Raw genomic sequence first — 12699 nt, 5'->3', positions numbered from 1 at the left:
CACGCAAATTCTTCTGCTAGTTGGGGTTTAGTCCAAATCTGCATCCTTTCCTTCAAGGCTCAGGGGTCCAAGATTATCTTCTGTGTCTGTATTTATTGGTTTCCCTTTTCTTTGTTGAAGAGAGTCTGTGCAATCCTTCTGCCTAGTCCGCCATCTTGCCCCGCCTCTCAGGTTTGTATTCTTTCACCATATTTATTCAGTCTGTATGCTGAGCAAACAATCCGAGAAGCTGGACTATATGAAGAAGAATGCTGCATCAAGCTTGGAGGAAGACTCATTAACAGCCTGTGATATACAGACAACATAGCTTTGCTTGCTGAAAGTGAAGTGGACTTGAAGCACTTACTGATAAAGATTAAAGACCACAGTTTGCAATATGGATTACACTTCAATATAAAGAAAATGAAAATCTTCACAACTGGACCAATAAGCAGCATCATGATAAATGGAGAAAAGATTGGAGTTGTCAAAGATTGCATATTGGTTGGTTCCACAATCAACACTAATGGAAGCAGCAGTCAGGACATCAGAGGACATACTGCACTGGGCAAATCTGCTGCAAAAGACCTCTTTAAAGTACTGAAGAGAAAAAGATGACCCTTTAAAGACTGAGGTGTGCCTAACCCAAACCATGGTATTTTCACTAGCCTCACATGCATGTGAAAGCTGGACAGTGAACAAGGAAGACTGAAGAAGAGTTGATGCTCTTGAGTTGTGGTGTTGGCAAAGAATACTGAAAATACCATGGACTGTCAGAAGAATGAACAAATCTGTCCTGGAAGAAGTGCAGCCAGAATGCTCCTTGGAAGTGAGAATGGCCAGACTTTGCCTCATCTACTTTGGTCATGTTGTGAGAAGGGACCATTCCCTGGAGAAGGATATCATGCTTGGTAATGTAGAAGGCCAGCAAAAAAGGGGAAGGCCTTCAATGAGATGGATTGACACAGTGGCTGTATGGAAGCTGAAATCTCACCATCCTTGCTCAAAAGGAGCATTCTGGCTGTACTTCCTCTAAGTCAAGTTTGTTCATTCTTTTGGCAGTTCTTGATATATTCAGTATTCTTTGCCAGCACCATAATTCATACACATCAATTCTTCTTTGGTCTTCCTTATTCGTTGTCCATCTTTCACATGTATATGAGATGATTTAAAATACCATGGCTTGGGTCAGGTATATCTTAGTATTTGAAGTGACATCTTTACTTTTTAACACTTAAACAGGATTTTTGCAGCAGATTTGCTCAGTGCAGTATGTTGTTTGATTTCTTAACTGCTGCTTCCATGAACATTGATTGTGGATTCAAGTAAATGAAGTCCTTGACAACTTCAGTCTTTTCTCCATTTATCATCATTGCTTATTGACCAGTTGTGAAGATATTTGCTTTCTTTAAGCTGAGGTGTAATCCATACTAAAGGCTGTAGTCTTTGATCTTCATCAGTAAGTGCTTCAAATCATCTTCACTTTCAACAAGCAAGGTTGTGCCATGTGCATATCTCGGGTTGTTAATGAGTCTTCCCCCAATCCTGATACTGTGTTCTTCTTCTTATAGTCCAGCTTCTTGGATTGTTTACTTAACATACAGATTGAATAAGCGTGGTAAAAGGAGAAAACCCTGACACACACTTTCCCTGATTTTAAACCATGCAGTATCCCCTTGTTCTGTTCGAATGATTGCCTCTTGGACTCTGCAGCTTCTGCATGAGTATAGTTAAGTGTTCTAGAATGTCCATTCTTTGCAGTGTTATCCATAATTTGTTTTGATCCACACAATTGAATACCTTTGTACATTCAATAAAACACAGGTTTTCTGGTTTCCTCTGCTTTCAGCTAAGTTCCATCTGACATCAGCAATAAATCATCATTCCATGTCCTCTTCTGAATCCAGTTTGAATTTCAGGCAGTTCCCTGTCAATGGACTGCTGCAACCATTTTTAATTATTTTCAGCAAAGTTTTACTTGCATGTGATATTAATGATATTGTTCAGTAATTTCCACATTCTCTTGGATCACCTTTCTTTGGAAGGGGCACAAATATTGATATCTTCCAGTTGATTGGCCATGTAGCTGTCTTACAGATTTCTTGGCATAGATAAATGAAGGCTTCCAGCAATGCATATGTTTGTTGAAACATCTCTATCAGTACACCATCAATTCCTGAACCTTATTTTTTACCAGTACCTTCAGTGCCACTTGGATGTCTTCCTTTAGTACCTTTTATTGTTAATCATATGCTGCCTCCTGAAATGGTTGAATGTTGATCAGTTCTTTTTGGTACAGTGACTATGTGTTCCATCTTCTTTTGATGCTTTCTGCATCGTTCAATATTTTCCCTATAAAAACCTTCAATACGGCAACTCAAAGCTTGACTTTTTCTTTAATTCTTTCAGCTTGATAAATGCTGGACGTGTTCTTCTCTTTTGATTTTCTAACATCCAGGTCTCTGCATGCTTCGTTATAATACTTTATTTTGTCTTCTCGAGCTACCATATGAAACCCTCTGTTCTTTTATTTCAGCATTATTTCCTTTCCATTTAACTCCTCTCCATTCCATTTTGTCTTCTGTTTCTTTCCTGTCTTTTTGATGACCTTTTGCTTTCTTCGCATATGATAGCCTTGATGTCAACTCAAAACTGATCTGATCTTCAGTCATTGTGTTCATATGCATTAAATCTGTTCTTGAGATGGTCTCTAAATTAAGTGTATACTCAAGGTTGTACTTTCGCTCTCATGGACTTGCCTTAATTTCCTTGAGCTTCAGCTTAAATTTGCGTATGAACCGTTGATGGTCTGATCTGCAGTGAGTGCCTGGTCTTGTTCTGACTAAAGATAATGAGTTTTTCCATCTCTTTCCACCGATGTAGTTGGTTTCATTCCTGTGTATTCCATCCAGCAAGGTCTACTTGTATAATTGCCATTTGTGTTGTTGGAAAAAGATATTTGCAATGAATTGGTCTTGCAAAATTCTATCTTGGGCATTTTTCTATTACCAAGGCCTTATTTTCCAACTATTAATCCTTCTTGTTTGGTAGGCTTAGATCCTAACAATCAGGGCCTATCTGTGAGGTTAGGAGTGGGGTTAATTCCAATTCCATGGCCAGTACATAATGGAGGAGAGAAAGGAGATGGAATGACTACTGAGGTAACAACCACAAAATCTACTACAGTATATTATAGATGTTAACTGTAGCTCAAACCACCCCAAAATTATATTCTGTATTAATGAAATAATTTTTATGATTTAGTCATATTATTTTTTAGTTTATTAAGCTTCCAATAAAATTCTAAAGCTAAAGGGAGATTTTTAAATGAAGAATCATTAAGTAATCATTGGGAAACACGTATCTTTACACTTAGGTACGTGAAGTACAAACTGTGAAGTGGAGCTTAATTTTTTAGCAGGTAGTGGGATAAAAGGGGAATGAAGTGTTTTTTATTGATAACTTTTTCCACCTGTAAGGCGCTCTGGTGGCGTAAAAAGTAAGGCATTTATTTGGCTGCTCACCAGAAGCTCAGCAGGTCAAACCCACAAGCTGCTTCATGGAAGAAAAATCAGACAATCTACCACCGTAAAGATTTGCAGCCTTGGAAACCCAGTGGGGGTCGCAATGAGTCAGTTTTTGTTTTTTTCCTTCTAGTATTTTACTGTGAAAATTTTCAAACATTAAGTATTGAAAGAAATATATAGTAAACACCCATAAACTCACCACCTCCATTCTTTAATTAATGCTTTTATGTATTTGCTTTGTCTGTTGCTTATTCTGATATTTATATATTCATCTTTCGAGCCCTCTTATTTTTTTAATGCATTTCAAAATAAATTACAGACATTGTTACACTTTACCTCTAAGCACTTTAATATGCATATATCATTAACTAGTATAACTGATGACCTTTTAATTACTGGGCCAAGGAAATCTTAAGAGGAGATGATAATGAAGCTTAAGGCCTTAGTATGAATCACATTGTTAGAGACACGATAATGATATTTAATAAAATAATTATTCAGAGGAGTCAAGGGTGAATTGTACACTTAATCCTCTTACAAATGTTACTTTGTGCTTTTAATATAAAATTTCATTTATTGTGTGACAGAAGGTATTATTTAGTATCTGCTCAGTGAGATTACGGAATGCCAGAATTGTTGATATATTGGACTCTTTTTTCTTTGCATTTGTTACTTACCTAATCAGTTTTGCTTAGGAAACCACTTGACTGGCAATCAGTTGTTGTTATCAGCTAGGTCAAAAGAAAGCCTCATGAAAATGCAGGTTCCTGGTAAATTTATTAGTGGAGCTGACATTTTCCCACTTGCTTATCAGAAACAACCATGTGGGCACTGCTTGAAAATAGAAAGTTGCAAAAATACTTCATAAAAAACTTAAACATTAGATAATTGAATACCTCAGAAGTGAAATTAAAATGATATTTCTTAAAATACGATAGTTAGTTGCTATATTTTTCTGTACTATAAATAGTTACCTAGGTTTTACATTTTTAACGATTATTAAAAAAAAAAACTTGAAGTAAGATATTTAAGTGAGAGCCCATTCAAAGAACATAAAATCCCAAATTTTTAGATAAAAGGTAATATATGCATTTTAATTCATTAGATAGCATTTAGGACAAATAACACATTTTACTTTCATTTTTTAAATACTGGCTGTATTCCATTAAGGTACACTGTTGGATAGGAGCTCTGGTAGCATAGTGCCTAAGGCACTTGACTGCTCACCAGAAGGCTGGCGGTTCAAACCCATCAGCCACTCCTCGGAAGGAAGGTTGGGCAATCATACTTCCGTAGTGATACTGCCTCGGAAACCCAAGGAGGGGTCGCTATGAGTCGGGGCCGACTCGATGGCAAACAACAACAACAACAACACACTGTTGGATGGCAGTACCAATGCAGAGCTTCCCAACTGGTGTGTCTGTCAACATTGGTGTGATACTAATGTGTAACAAGTGTGCTGACATCATAAATTTCTCACTCCTGAGGGTCACTCCAAGAGCCTAGGTTGCTGAATAAATCTTCCTTAATTCTCAGTTTACGCAGTGTGCCTTAGGAGTTTTTGTTTTCTGTGTGTGTGTCCCCAGAAACACTGGCTTACTGAGCATCATAATGTGACTTCTTATATGTAAGAGTTGCATAGACAAACCAAATGTCAATCTTTATTGTTATTTTTAAATCTATAAAGGAAAAGCATAAGGAATTGAATTTAATCAGGTATATAAAGTTTTCCTCTTTGAAATTGTACCTTTTTCTACAGTAAATCAGAGGTTCAAGAAACATTTTATTTTTAAAATCTAAGAGGATTTCTTTGGAAAGATATTCATAAACATCTTTCAGGTTTGTTTGTTTGTTTGTTTGCTGCTTCAGTTAAAAACATCTTTTTTTATTGTAAAATTTCTTAGTTGCCCTGTTTTTTCATTAAATGCACCTTTTCCTCCAAAGAAATCAAGGTGCTATAACAAAATTTTAACCTAACCATACTGAGACTCACCTTTGAAGGAGACATCTTTGGAGTCACTTAGTGGCTTTTTCACAAAACATGTTTAATGATACCTATTCTGCCACACTCTTTTTATCATTGCAGATGTCCCTATAAGAAAGAATTGGCATTAATTGTTGTTACTGGTCATTCTTACTGTTATAGTGGTGTTTGTTAGTTGCCATTAAATCTATATCAACTCCCTTTCAAACATGAAGTCTTTCTGCTTTCTTGAACATCTTACGTTAGAGCTTACCTTGGACTTTGTTATCCTATTTGTACTGAAAATTTTATGTTATTCCACATGACGTTATTACTATAGGATCTCAAAAATTCTCACCAGCTCTGCCTTCATTGGGGACCAGACTCAGAGTTCCTTTCTCAATACCTTCCAACCTGTAAACATCTAGTCTTTCCCATCTCACCCAGAAGAATTTCTTCCTAGTACTGGATTTCACTTTCCATTTAATCAGCCATTTCCAGAAAATAACTGTGACATGATACCAAAATTTAGCAGAACAAACCATCATGAAGTACAGTTGAACATACCTATCCAAATGAGTTATTCTCCTCTAATTGGATTTGGAGAGTACGTTGTAGAAGAATAATGGTGACTTTACCATCAATGAATATTCTCCCTCAATACACTTTTCTCTTATATTCTATTTTTTTTTTCCTGCTTCACTCACTCACTTACCCCTGCTTGACACCATCTTTTGCTACTTTAAGGATATATATAGGACTAAGGTAGAGAGCTCTGGTGGCATAGTGCCTAAGGCACTTGATTGCTAACCAGAAGGCTGGTGGTTCAAATCCACCAGCCACTCCTCAGAAGGAAGATGGGGCAATCTACTTCCGTAGTGATACTGCCTCGGAAACCCAAGGAGGGGTCGCTATGAGTTGGTCCAACTCGACGGCACACAACAACAACAACAACAAGGTAGAGAGCAAGTCTACAGCCAAAGAAATCTTAAGAGGAGATGGTAACAAAGCAGACTGAAATTGGGTAGTGGGTTCATTAGTCTTTATTCTGTTAGTCGTTTGTTCTTGTTCTGTGCCTTTAAAATATTTTCTTCAAAAAGTCAGATGATTAAAAATAAAATCCAGATATAAGTAGATGTAAGTAGTATTGGACAGCTATAAGTTAAAGATATGAGTCATTAGCTTAACCCCACTGCCACTGAGTCACTTTCCACTCAAAGCAACCCTATAGGACAGAGTAGAACTGCCCTATAGGTACCCAAGGCTGTAAATCTTTACAGAAGCAGACTGTCTCATCTTTGTCCCAGGGAATAGCTGATGGGTTCACACTGTTGACCTTTCAGTTAGCAGCTGAATGCCTTAACTACTGTGTCACCAGAGCACCTTCATTTAATTTTTATAATGCAATTCCTATTTAAGTCAGCAGGAACTAAAATAAGTATTCAAGTAAAAACATAAGACTTTTGCAACAAATCTAAGAAAGCTACTTTGTTTGTTATCCTTTGCATAAACCTCCATATGCTCTTGTCTCTCTTGTTCAGAATGCTAAAGTTTAAGGTGAAAAATAAATCAACTGTTTCTGTCAGTACTTAGGCAACCAATTCATTCAATCTTGTATTCACATTTCCTTGTCTGTGAAGTTGTTCTTGTTAGTTGCCATCAAGTAAGCTCTGACTCTTGGCAACCTTATATATAAAAGAATGATCCATTGCCAGATCCTGCACATCATCATGATTGTGGGAGTGTTGCAGTGCGTTGTTGGGCTGTTGTGTAGTGCCTTCCAGCCTAAGGGACTCATTTCCCAGCACTCTATCAGCTTATACGCTGTTGTGATAAATAAGGTTTTCTTCGACTGGTATTTGGAAACAGATCACCTGACTTTTCTTCCTAGTCCATCTTAGTCTGGAAGCTCTGCTTAAGCCTATCCACCATGGGTAACCTTACTGATACATGAATACCAGTGGCATAGCTTCCAGCATCATAGCAACATGTAACCTACCACAGTACAACATACTGACAGATGGGTGGTAGATCTGTGAAGTAGGAATAATAATACTATATGTTACACAGTGTTGTAATAATTACATTTAAAAGCCTTAGTTACTTAGTTACAGTCTTATTCCCCAGGGCTCCACAAGAGGATTAAGCCCTACAGAAAATGACTTGAGTGACTATTTTCTCAGTTTTGCCAAAGATGGTATAGAACCATTCTTGCTGCATTGGAAGTAAGTGAAGTCATTTCAGATAATTGAAGTTTTAGGCATTAGGGCTTAATTCCTTTTGGTAAACTCAATTCAGAAGGACTGATGAGTGTTCAATAAATAGTTGCTGTTATTATTTTGGTTACAAATGACAGAAACTCTAGTTCAATCTGGTTTATATAATAAAGGGATTTTATTGGTTCATGTAAATGAAAAATCAGGTTAGGAAAGACTTCAGAGATGGTTTGACTAGGACAGAATTAGTATTTTTGCTGTTCTTTGGTTTTGCCTGTCTTAAAACTAAATTTAAAAACATCCGCGTGAAAAGATGGCTGAATAGGCAGACAAACTGCGCAAACCCTCTTCAACAAAGAAAAGAGGAACCAGTTAACACAGATACTGCAGATAATCCTGGAGCCTTGAACTTTGAAAGGAAGGATACAGAAGTGGACTAAACTCCAACTAGTAGAAGAACCGGCATGAAAACACTGAAAAAGACATGTGGAGCTGTGGTCTGTCAGTGATGTGATCCTGATGGCACAGACAGCTTGGATATTGCCAAGTGGTGTTAGGACCTAAGAATTAACCTAAAAATAGGCTCTGCCAGCCAGAGGCTGCACAGAAGACTGCACTGGTGACTAGTGAATAAAAGGGGAAGCAGCGAAGAGGGAGGCAGGCTGAACTGTGGACTTTGGCTCTCCAGAGGGCACAGGCATTTTGAATGTTTACAGGCATTTTGACCATTTTGGATATTTAAAGCAACAACGTTCTCTCAGATTCCAGGGACCTAAGAATAGGCTCCACTGCTTGGGGACTGCAAGGACATTCTGGACATGAAGGACTGGAAAGGTGTGATGGAGCCTGGGTGCCCTGCCCCACCCCACCAAGATTTTTTTCCTTTTTTTTTTTTTTTCCAGTTTGTTTGTTTTTGTCCATTATTAAAGTATTATTATTATTATTGTTCTTTTTTGTGTGTGTCCTTTTTATTATTAATCTTTCTAATTCCCTTCCCAGGTTCTAGTTTTCAGTTTTTTCTCTCTTCCCTGTTTGTAGTTCTCATTTTTTTCTTTCTTTTGGTTCTCCCCATTCCTTGTTTTTCTTTTTGCATTTTTCCAATTTTTTTCTTCATTATTTTCCTTCTCCACCACTTTTCTCTTATTCCCTCTTCCCCAGATATTGAGGGATTTGTTTTTTTCTCCCTTTTTCTATTCATATTTCTTTTGCCTTTTTAAAGTATTTCTTTAAATATTTTCTCTCTTTTATTGCCTTTCCTCGTCTCCCCCCCCCCCTTTTTTTTTCTTTTTTCTCTTTTTGGTGATTGTTCCTGCATGCTTAATGCAGTGTGTGTTTTTTGCCCTCTTGCTTTTACCTTTTTGATGTTTTTTTTTTTATTGTTGTTTTTGTCTGAGTGGCAGACAGCAGCTGTGCTCATACAACCCAAGCACACCTGCACCTCCTGCAGCTCCACTTACTGAACAAGAGCCAGCACTTCCTGCTGCACCAACTGGTCAATGACACATGACCACCAATAAGAGCCAGACTTAGCCTTAATTGCTCTTCATAAACAGTTAACAGCGATCTGTGCAGCCACTCTCATTCTCTATCACAACCACCAGAAGACGAGTGGTGAGTGTAAAAGTGCTGCCAACTAGCGAATAGAGGAGCGCAGTACCCTGCTTACTAATATACATCCAATCAAAACAAAGGAAAGAAAAATCTTGGGCGAATCACTCCAACATACAATCACCAGTTAAATATAAATACAACAACGTCACAATGTCTCAGAGACAAAAGACCATCACAATCCACACAAAGAAGCAAGATAAAGCACTAGGAACAAGGGAGCAGCATACAGACCCAGCACACATCCCTGAAGAAGCAGCAGCATTGGAACTCCCTGATAAGGAATTCAAAAGAATTATATATAGGTACCTTCAACAGATTGAGAGACAGATCAAGGAAAACGCTGACAAAATTGAGGAAAACACAGACAAAACCCTGGAATAATTTCAGAAGAAAATACAAGAACAAAATGACAAAATAAATGAAAAATTAGAAATGATGCAAAATCTACAGATAGAAGTCCAGAAGATTAATACTAAATTTTAAGAAATAGATAACACATTGAAAGGGCAAAGGAGTAGAATCGAATCAATAGAAGATAGAATTCATGAGATTGAAGACAAATACCTGAATACTTCTTTGGAAAGGGATCAATCAGAAAAAAGATCAAAACAAAATGAAGAAAGCCAAAAATTCATGTGGGATACCATCAAAAGGAATACTACGTGTAATTGGAATTCCAGAACAGGAAGAGTAAAAAAATACCACTGAGAAAATTGTCCAGGATGGGTTGGAAGAGAATTTCCCTGATATGAAAGATGAGAATATATCCATGCAAGAAGTCCAGTAACCCCAAAACAGGATAGACCCCAAAAGAAAATTACCGAGACAGGTCATCATCAAACTCACCAAAACCAAAGAAAGAATCCTGAGAGCAACATGGGAAAAATGAAAAGTTACCTACAAAGGGCAACCAATAAGACTAATTTCTCAGCAGAAACCACGCAGGCAAGAAGGCAATGGGATGGATATAAAACCCTGAAAGAGAAAAATTTCCAGTGAAGAATTATATACCCAGCAAAATTGTCCCTCAAATATGATGGTGAAATTAGGACATTTCCAAATAAGCAGAAATTAAGGGAATTTGTTAAAACCAACTTGTAAAGTTGTCTTGTAAAGACCAACTTTACAAGAGATGCTAAAGTCCTTTGAACAGAGAACCAATAATAGCAAACAACAACCAACCATTAATACACACAATGACATAACCCAGAAATCAACCCGGTTATGGAAGTATCCAAAGTAAAAATAGCTTACAAGATTGTAAACAGGGAACCAGAGACATCAATTGGCAAATGAGGACAACTACAAACCAAAAAGAGAAAAAGTAGTGTACTTACAGAACTTCTAAATTGTGAGGAAGTCTAGAGAGTTGCAAGAGAGATTGGACTGTTCTAAACTTGGGGAGAAAATTATAAATTACAGGGTAACCTCAAAGAGAAAATGATAACCTTTCACACCACAACAAAAAAGAGGACAAGCACAAATATTAAAACATATAGTTCTTCTTCCTGCCAAAGATTTTAGAGAATAGTGGATAGGAGAAAGTGGAGGGTGAACTTTCCCAGGCAAAAGCAGCCCTCCCAATGTAGCACTGAGCAGCTTACCACCTCCTTAACAAAGCGCTGAATCTCTTAAGGTATGGATAGAGAATCATCTGCCCTCAAGGTAGCTAATGGCTACATTAGATAAATAGCTTTGAAATTTTCTTTAGTAGACCTTTTCAAATGCCTGATTTCTAAGAGTCCCTCAAAAGGTACATTTTTTAAAATTGTATTTATTATAAATAACTCTCATTAAGCAATATTGATAAATATTCAGCACAGGTCACAGTGAATTATTTTTCAGAGATACTAATATAATGGGATTTGTTCAGAATTCAGAATTAAAGTATATGCACTTAAGCTGTACTATATCTTGAAATATTTGACTCCATGCTGTAAAAGTTAACTATTATTTTTACTTTGCTATATTGTAACAAAACAGAAAGAAGAAGGAAAGCTCCAAGGACAGCTTAACAAGTCTGATTCTAACCAGTATATTAGGGAACTGAAAGATCAGATAGCAGAGCTGAATCATGAGGTAAGTGATAAATTTTGATCTTCACATATTTCTTTCTTCCTTCCTCTGCATTGTAACAACACTTTATTACTGGTAATGAGACTCTCTTATGCTAAATATTTTCTTTGAATCCTTGATTATAATTAATAATAATATTCTACAAGATTATCTTTTCATAAGGTTTTTTTCCTGTGGCACTAATGAAGATTTATTTTCCTTCAACCTTTCAATCATATCTTAAAATGATCAATTAATACTTGCCTGGCAAATATTTCATTATTTTATTGTGGTCTGAAAATCCTTGACAGTTTTCCTAGGTGCCAAAAATTACTTTAATTAAACTAAAATTTCCCTCATACTTAAAGTATAGATTTATGATATTTACCGTTGTGAGTAGAAGGAAGTCTTTTACACTTGTTTTTTTTTTTTTTTTCTCCTCACGGTGGTATTACTGAGATTGCAAAAAAGGATACTTGCCTAATATCAGTTAACAGATTTCTCAGTATCTGAACACTTTTTAAACTGGCTTTACCTTGAATCCGTGAGATTCAGCTCATGAAATTTTCAGATAGTTGACTGAGTACTATACTAGTAATTTAAATGATCTGAACTGAGGTGTTTTGAATAGAGAGACACTTTTTGTTCATGGGATTCTAGGTAACTTTTCTTGTTCTCTCTTATTTTCTAAATAAATACTGGCTACACACAAATGGAAAGACATGTTTCTTATTTTCAGTTATTTTCGTAGTGATATGATTTGAAAGGGTAATCTGAACTTCATTAGTTTAAAAGAAGAAATAAGCTCATTTTAACTCTAAATGAATTTAAACCTCAAGGAAAAAGTTTGGACACTACCTTTTCCTGGTATTACATCCTTCATTTCCCTTCAGTTAAAGCCTGAGTGATTTGAGTAATACCTCCTGGAAGTAATAAATCTAAGAATAAATTCTGAATGAAGAACAAACAAACATTAACAAAAATGATTCATCTTATATGTAGCTTAATTTACTTGGTCCTGAAATTTTTCAGATCATTTCTGTAAGTAATTGGTAACATGATAACATTTGAGAGGTTCGGGTTATGGTGTCATTTTTACTTATTTGTGTATATGTTTTATAATGTGTTTTTGCTCCATTAGCCATGTATGGGGAAAAAAGTTACAAATAAGTATGTTCTGGAAATCCTTGTTCTTATGAGAACCCTAGGAATTATCCCTTTTGTTCAAAAGGTGTCCCAAGGATATTATGTCTAAAATAAAGAAATCGCCCTGTTAAAATTTTTACTTTTGGTGTTAAGGAAACTTTAATGTTACTAAATTAAGAAAAATGTATATGGGTTGACTATA

At 36.3% G+C, this 12699-nt stretch overlaps 1 protein-coding gene across 1 annotated transcript in view; it reads left to right on the top strand.

Moving 5' to 3' along the window:
- The window catches only part of EVI5 (ecotropic viral integration site 5), a 300060-nt gene that overhangs the window by 239585 nt on the left and 47776 nt on the right, over positions 1 to 12699 (top strand). Inside the window, exon 18 of the mRNA XM_042780297.1 lies at positions 11280 to 11375. Within this exon, the coding sequence (XP_042636231.1) occupies positions 11280 to 11375 (96 nt within the window). The remainder of the gene's footprint in view (positions 1 to 11279; positions 11376 to 12699) is intronic.

Source organism: Orycteropus afer, unplaced genomic scaffold (assembly GCF_000298275.1).
Source record: "Orycteropus afer afer isolate SDZICR_OR568_19922 unplaced genomic scaffold, OryAfe1.0 scaffold00033, whole genome shotgun sequence".
Lineage (NCBI taxonomy): Eukaryota > Metazoa > Chordata > Mammalia > Tubulidentata > Orycteropodidae > Orycteropus > Orycteropus afer.
The sequence above is the reverse complement of the archived record's forward strand: the minus strand, read 5'-3'. Positions and strand labels throughout refer to the sequence as shown.